Raw genomic sequence first — 7738 nt, forward strand, 5'->3', positions numbered from 1 at the left:
AAACTCTGCTGATCACGGATTGGCCGGAGAGAATCGTCACTACCTGCGTCACTGAGCTTGCGACACAAACACAACAGAACCGCTAGATTTAAATCAGCACAGCCAGCAAAGGATCGAACGCAACTGTTTTGAACGAGCGCACCTTTTTTTAACAACCAAAAAGTGTCTGTTCCCCCTGTTGAGGAAGTACAGACGTTCCTCTCGTTGATAGCAGAGGAGCGGATCCAGCGAGCTTGATGGGGCGACGCGGAATGAAAACGTTTTTCAGGAGTCGCGGCAGTAGAGGCGGCGCAACTATAACGACATGTGAATAATCCCACCCACTCTAAAGCGATACTAAACTGCAGTGGAAACACAAACCGAGCCGTGCCGTGCCGTGCTGTACTGAGCCGTGCCGAGCCGAGTCATACCACGCAGTGGAAAAGCGCCATAACAGGGTTGGTCAACTGGGGAACTTACTGACAGAATAATTAGCACCCGTATCCCCTGCTAAGGGTAATGGTGCTGCAGGCATGACACCGAGCCATTCTTCCCACACATTACCTACTCATACCCAACTCAAGGAAAGAAACTGGTTCCACCTGGAGATTATCAAATCTTGCGAAGGTATTAGTTGTCACCCAGGCCACAGCTCTACAAATGTTGGAACTTTGGTCACGTATCCAGATCAGGGTCTCAGTATTATATGAGAATCAGCTGGCCCAAACTCAAGGCACGTTCTGTCAACCGAAAATGCTTGCAGGTCCCCCACCCCCTTGATGGAAGTGAGCGCAGTCAGGAGCGCTGTCTTAAGGGACAGGATCTTAAGCTCGACTGACTCAAGGAGCTCAAAGGGAGCCTTCTGTAGTCCAGCAAGGACCACAGAGAGATCCCAAGAGGGGATGAGGCGATGTCTTGGAGGGTTTATCCTTTCAAGGTCTTCTTTCAAGATGTAATTGTAACTTTGTTGAAGCGTTCAGCTCTGAAGCAAAATCTGAATTAGTGGATGCATGCCACCAGCTTATGTACCACCAGTATGTAGGGGGAGTGGCTTGGCATGCAAATTCCACTCGCCAGTTCACATTAGCCTTTTTAAATACTACTCAGAAGTGATTGGGCTCCCAAGCGAGACCCCATAACGTCAGTGTGGACGTAATATCGAACGTGACTGACTGAAAAGGAACTTTGCTAATACATGTCATCTTACCCTAACTCAACAGTCTACTAATACACTACTAATACTCTAATGATAGTTCATTGACGTGTAGTTGCAAAGTTACTTACAGTCAACAGAGTGTCTAAAGGGGACCATCAAAATAAAGTGTAAACTTTTTTTTTTCCAAAATTGACCAATTGACATAGAATGAGTTCCAGTTAGAAGTTAGTAGCACTTTAAAAATGTATTTACTGTCTTTTATGTGCACATGTGGTGACAACTAACAACTTTCAAAATCCCATGTGACATATCTTGCCATGGGTTTAAAAATGAATCATGAGGACACATTACCCAGGATCATAAATGGCAAAATTATGACCTTGAAGTGACTATTGTTTGTACACTTCACTAATGGCCACTAATGAAAGGGGTCTGAGGTGAAGGTTGCAGGGTCAGATCGGGTCAGTCATCAGCGCACCCGGCCCAGCAGTGACACCCTTTGTTCATGCATAAGAAGTCAGAGACATGTAGAGATTTGTCCATGTGTATTCCCGTTGGCCAGCATACAGTAGCAAGCCACATCAAAGACTGTCAGCCGCTGCATGAGGAAACATCCATCAATGTTGAGCGCCTTTGTCACTTAAGACAGTGTAAATGGAGACAGGAGCTCACCTGAGGGACGAAATAAGGCCCCTGCACTCTTCTTACATGGATTGTAAACTGTTATTGATTCTCTTTCCTGTAGGTTGTGGCACTCGGAAAGAACAGTCGCGGCTACCATTATGTTATTGCCAATCTGGTGAGTTTCAGCACCTCCGTACTCTAACTAAAGAAGAGAGATTTCAGAAATAATGCAAATTCAATGACAAATAAGAGCATTCAAGATGAAGATACTCTGTTAAACATCCACTACAAAACATGCACCAAAGGAGTTGTAATATATGTATTTGTTTGTTTTACTGTAATTTTTATTTGATTTTCAACTAAACTTAATAACTCTAAAAATGCAAGTGTAATCAGTAAAAAGTAAAAAGAAATGTATTTTTCTACACACTTTCGATATACATGAGTGTATTTTTTTCCTTAAAGTGATGTATTTGAATCATAAATATCGGTTTTCTTATGGTTCTACCAATTTGACAACCTTATATAATATATAATATGCATTTAAACTCAATGTTCCACAATGGTTATAAGGAGCCCCAGTGATGTCCCCTTTTGGGTTTTGAACCAGAAACACTGAGATCCATTTTCATATGATGTTATATTGCCATCATCTCATGGATCCTAAACTTGCTTCTTTTCCATCATCTCTTTCCACAGGGCTTCACCAACATCAGCCTGGACAAGGTCTTTCTCGGCGGAGCAAACATTAGTGGCTTCCAGATAATCAATCCTGAAAACTCAGTTGTACAACAGTTTCTCCAGAGATGGGACCGTCTAGATGAAAGAGAGTTTCCTGAAGCTAGAAACACTCCGCTGAAGGTCTGAAACTACTTAAAGATATACACCAATCGTTGTTGTCTCTTCTTCTTCTTCTGATCTTTGACTTTTTCTGTCTTTGCCCATTTTCTTTATTTTCCTTCCTTGCAACAGTCAATTGCGGAGCACGCCACGGAGGCAGCCATCAGCGTCGGCGCCATATCTCCATCTCCATATTATCTCACTATGGAAATTTGCACTTGCAGCCACACACATTTTCCAAGTCTTTTCCAGGACAGTATTTTAATGAAGGCATCAGAAAGCATTTTGAATTGTGAATGTAAAGGCACAATGTCTCCTTTGATGTTACCTTTGTTATATTTTACATTTATTTTAGACGCTAAATTCCTCGCTGCAGTCGCTTTGAAATACAAAACAATACAACAGTGTAGCTCACGGCAAATTAGCAGATGCCAGCTTGTTCTCTTTTCTTGGTTGAAATGAGATGTAATTACAGGTTGCATCCATGAACAACAATAGCAGCAAAACCCTGTAGAGTCTCACATAACTAAACATTTTACATATCTCTGTAATTAGAAACCTGGTTAACACTCTTTTCATAGCATGAAACAATGTACAAGATACGTCCCTGAAGTGTGTCGTCTTTTGTTGCATTTGCCAACTATGATTACATGCAGTAATGCAACACAATTATCCTTCATTATGTACATCAACATGCGTTTAGACCTGCAAGAGGGCAGCTTATTTTATCCCTCTTCAAAGTGTTTACTTACAGATAATGTGTTTGCTTATTTTAAACTGCTCTAACAAATAACTGTTAATGTGAGGTGCTTAACGGTTGTTCTGTACAGTACACTTCAGCGCTGTCTCATGATGCTATCCTGGTCATTGCGGAGGCGTTCCGGTACCTGCGACGCCAGCGAGTAGATGTGTCCAGACGAGGCAGTGCAGGTGATTGCCTGGCTAACCCTGCGGTCCCTTGGAGCCAAGGCATCGACATTGAACGAGCTCTCAAAATGGTAAAATGTCTATCTTTTCTTTTACTCATGCACGATTCTGAGTGCTTTAGCTTTTCTGAAAATGACAATAACCATTTGAAATCTCTCAATGTGTAATTCAGATTGTCAGAGTGAGTACTTTGAAATTAATTTAGCCTCCGTATGATTCATTTGCGTTACTCCAACACATCCTAATGTATTCCTAAAAAGTTTCAAAGCACCATTGTTATTTTGCTGGTTTCTTTGTGTTGTTATTGTTTCTGGCAGGTCCAGGTGCAAGGGATGACTGGCAATATCCAGTTTGACAGCTTTGGTCGAAGATCAAACTACACTATTGATGTTTATGAAATGAAAACAGGTGGCCCAAGAAAAGTAAGTCATAAGTAAATCTGTCCATCTTGTTGGGTAAGCTTTGTACAAGTCAGTGTGAGAACTCAAACGGGTCCATTTCAATATGCACACTGAACAAAATTATAAACGCAACACTTTTGTTTTTGCCCCCATTTTTCATGAGCTGAACTCAAAGATCTAAGACTTTTTCTATGTACACAAAAGGCCTATTTCTCTCAAATATTGTTCACAAATCTGTCTAAATCTGTGTTAGTGAGCACTTCTCCTTTGCCAAGATAATCCATCCACCTCACAGGTGAGGCATATCAAGATGCTGATTAGACAACATGATTATTGCACAGGTGTGCCTTAAGCTGCCCACAATAAAAGGCCACTCTAAAATGTGAGCCTAAGGCACACCTGTGCAATAATCATGCTGTCTAATCAGCATCTTGATATGCCACACCTGTGAGGTGGATGGATTATCTCGGCAAAGGAGAAGTGCTCACTAACACAGATTTAGACAGATTTGTGAACAATATTTGAGAGAAATAGGCCATTTGTGTACATAGAAAAAGTCTTAGATCTTTAAGTTCAGCTCATGAAAAATGGGGGCAAAAACAAGTGTTGCGTTTATAATTTTGTTCAATGTATATAAACACTGAGATCCATTTTCATATGATGTTATATTGCCATCATCTCATGGATCCTAAACTTGCTTCTTTTCCATCATCTCTTTCCACAGGGCTTCACCAACATCAGCCTGGACAAGGTCTTTCTCGGCGGAGCAAACATTAGTGGCTTCCAGATAATCAATCCTGAAAACTCAGTTGTACAACAGTTTCTCCAGAGATGGGACCGTCTAGATGAAAGAGAGTTTCCTGAAGCTAAAAACACACCTCTGAAGGTCTGAAACTACTACTTAAAAACAACAACAACAATCATTGTTGTTGTCTCTTCTTCTTCTGATCTTTGACTTTTTCTTTCTTTGCCTGATTTCTTTATTTTCCTTCCTTGCAACAGTCAATATATTGACAATCATTCCAAGGTGCTATTAAAACTGGGGCTCAATTTACATCTAATTAAACAATGGTCATGAGATGAATAGATTTTAAAAGCTGTTTTAATTAAGGTTTTATTGTGGATGGGTGGGTAAAAAATGGCCATGCTCTCATTGAACTGACAAGCAGGTTTAAAAACACCTGAATGTTAGAATGTCCAAGTCACCCAAAAAATCAAGGGAAAAAATTAATTATATTTTGCTTTTTTTTATTTTTTATTAAGGTTTTAGGCACCCAGTACATATTTTGCATTGTGACATTATTTTTATGAAAATTAAGTACATTTCACACAATAGGTTCCTTTTATTTTTATTGATTTATTTTTACAAACACAATGTTTTCTTTATGAGTTTTATTATCAGAATCAGAATCAGAATCAGAATGAGCTTTATTGCCAGGTATGTTTACACATACGAGGAATTTGTTTTCGTGACAGAAGCTTCCACAGTGTAACAGAATGACAGTGACAGAACAAAAAACACAGATAATAAAAATAAAAATAGAACAAGTAAATAAGGAATAAAAAATATACAAATCGACAATCGACAATTGTATGTCCAGGTATAGAACAATAGACAGTTGTATGTACAGGTATATTATGTGCAAATTGAAATATAGACTGAGTATGTGTGTTAGATAAATAAGTGTATGAGTGAATAAATAGTGTGTGTTCCACAGTTATTGTTAAGTGTTCATGAGATGGATTGCCTGAGGGAAGAAACTGTTCCTGTGTCTGGCCGTTCTGGTGCTCAGAGCACTGTAGCGTCGACCAGATGGCAACAGTTCAAAGAGGGAGTGTGCTGGATGTGAGGGGTCCAGAGTGATTCTGCCAGCCCTTTTGCTCACTCTGGATAAGTACAGTTCTTGGAGAGAAGGGAGGGTTGTACCAATGATTCACTCAGCAGTCCGGACTACCCTCTGTAGTCTTCTGAGGTCAGATTTGGTAGCTGAGCTGAACCAGACAGTTATAGAAGTGCAGAGGACAGATTAAATGATGGCGGAGTAGAACTGTTTCAGCAGCTCCTGTGACAGGTTGAACTTCCTCAGCTGGCGAAGGAAATACAACCTCTGCTGGGCCTTTTTCACAATGGAGTCAATGTGAGTGTCCCACTTCAGGTCCTGAGAGATTGTGGTGCCCAGGAACCTGAATGACTCCACTGCAGTCACAGTGCTGTCCATGATGGTGAGTGGGGGGAGTGCAGGGGGGTTTCTCCTGAAGTCCACGATCATCTCCACAGTTTTGAGCGTGTTGAGCTCCAAGTTGTTGAGACTGCACCAGACAGACAGCTGCTCGACCTCCTGTCTGTAAGCAGACTCATCACCGTCCTGAATGAGGCCGATGAGTGTGGTGTCGTCTGCAAACTTCAGGAGCTTGACAGAGGGGTCTTTAGAGGTGCAGTCGTTGGTGTACAGGGAGAAGAGCAGTGGGGAGAGGACGCAGCCCTGAGGAGCTCCAGTGCTGATTATACAGGTGCTGGATGTGTATTTTCCCAGCCTCACTAGCTGCTGCCTGTCTGTCAGGAAGCTGTTGATCCACTGACAGACGGAGGTGGGCACGGAGAGCTGAGATAGTTTGGGCAGGAGGAGGTTTGGGATGATAGTGTTAAAGGCCGAGCTGAAGTCCACGAACAGGATCCTCACATAAGTCCCTGGTCTGTCTAGATGTTGCAGAACATAATGCAGTCCCATGTTAACTGCATCGTCCACAGACCTGTTTGCTCTGTAGGCAAACTGAAGAGGATCCAGCAAGGGTCCAGTGATGTCCTTCAGGTGGGCCAGCACCAGTTTTTCAAAAGACTTCATGACCACAGACGTTAGAGCCACAGGCCTGTAGTCATTAAGTCCTGTAATTTTGGATTTCTTTGGGATGGGGATGATGGTGGAGCGTTTGAAGCATGAAGGGACTTCGCACAGCTCCAGTGATCTGTTGAAGATCTGTGTGAAGATGGGGGCCAGCTGGTCAGCACAGGATTTCAGACAGACTGGTGTAACACAGTCTGGGCCTGGTGCTTTTTTCCTTTTCTGCTTCCGGAAGACCTGGCGCACCTCGTCTTCACTGATCTGAATTGCAGGTGTGGGGGAGAGGGGGGTTGCTGGAGGTGTGAATGGTTGTGTGGAGAGGTGTTCAGGGCGGGTGTGGGGTGTTTTTTCAAACCTGCAGTAGAACTCGTTCAGATCGTCTGCCAGGTGTTGATTCTCCACAGTGCTGGGGGATGGTGTCTTGTAATTGGTGATTTCTTTTAGACTTTTCCACACTGATGCGGAATCACTGGAAGATAATTGAATCCTTATTTCAATAAGGATGCTGTCTGAGTTTTGCAGTGAACCATGGTTTGTCATTGTTGTAAGTTAAATGAGTCCTGGTAGGAATGCACATGTCTTCACAGAAACTGATATAAGATGTTACAGTCTCTGTGAGCTCGTCCAGATCGGTGGCAGCAGCTTCAAAAACACTCCAATCAGTGAGGTCAAAACAAGCTTGTAAATCCTGCTCTGCTTCATTAGTCCATCTTTTTACAGTCCTTAATACAGGTTTAGCTGATTTCAGTTTCTGCCTGTAGGTCGGTATAAGATGAACTAAACAGTGATCAGAGAGCCCCAAAGCTGCTCGTGGAACAGAGTGATATGCATTCTTTATTGTGGTGTAACAGTGATCCAATATATTACTGTCTCTGGTGGGACATGTGATGTGCTGTCTGTATTTTGGCAGTTCACGGGAGAGATTTGCTTTATTAAAGTCCCCGAGAATGATTAAAACAGAGTCCGGGTAA

At 42.2% G+C, this 7738-nt stretch overlaps 1 protein-coding gene across 1 annotated transcript in view; it reads left to right on the top strand.

The window, feature by feature from the left end:
* The window catches only part of LOC107733408 (glutamate receptor 3-like), a 152008-nt gene that overhangs the window by 81550 nt on the left and 62720 nt on the right, over positions 1-7738 (top strand). Inside the window, exons 5-8 of the mRNA XM_016545008.1 lie at positions 1881-1934; positions 2459-2620; positions 3430-3597; positions 3844-3948. Of these exons, the coding sequence (XP_016400494.1) occupies positions 1881-1934; positions 2459-2620; positions 3430-3597; positions 3844-3948 (489 nt within the window). The remainder of the gene's footprint in view (positions 1-1880; positions 1935-2458; positions 2621-3429; positions 3598-3843; positions 3949-7738) is intronic.

This window comes from Sinocyclocheilus rhinocerous, unplaced genomic scaffold (assembly GCF_001515625.1).
Source record: "Sinocyclocheilus rhinocerous isolate Xijiao unplaced genomic scaffold, SAMN03320098_v1.1 scaffold460, whole genome shotgun sequence".
In the NCBI taxonomy this organism is placed as follows: Eukaryota; Metazoa; Chordata; class Actinopteri; order Cypriniformes; family Cyprinidae; genus Sinocyclocheilus; species Sinocyclocheilus rhinocerous.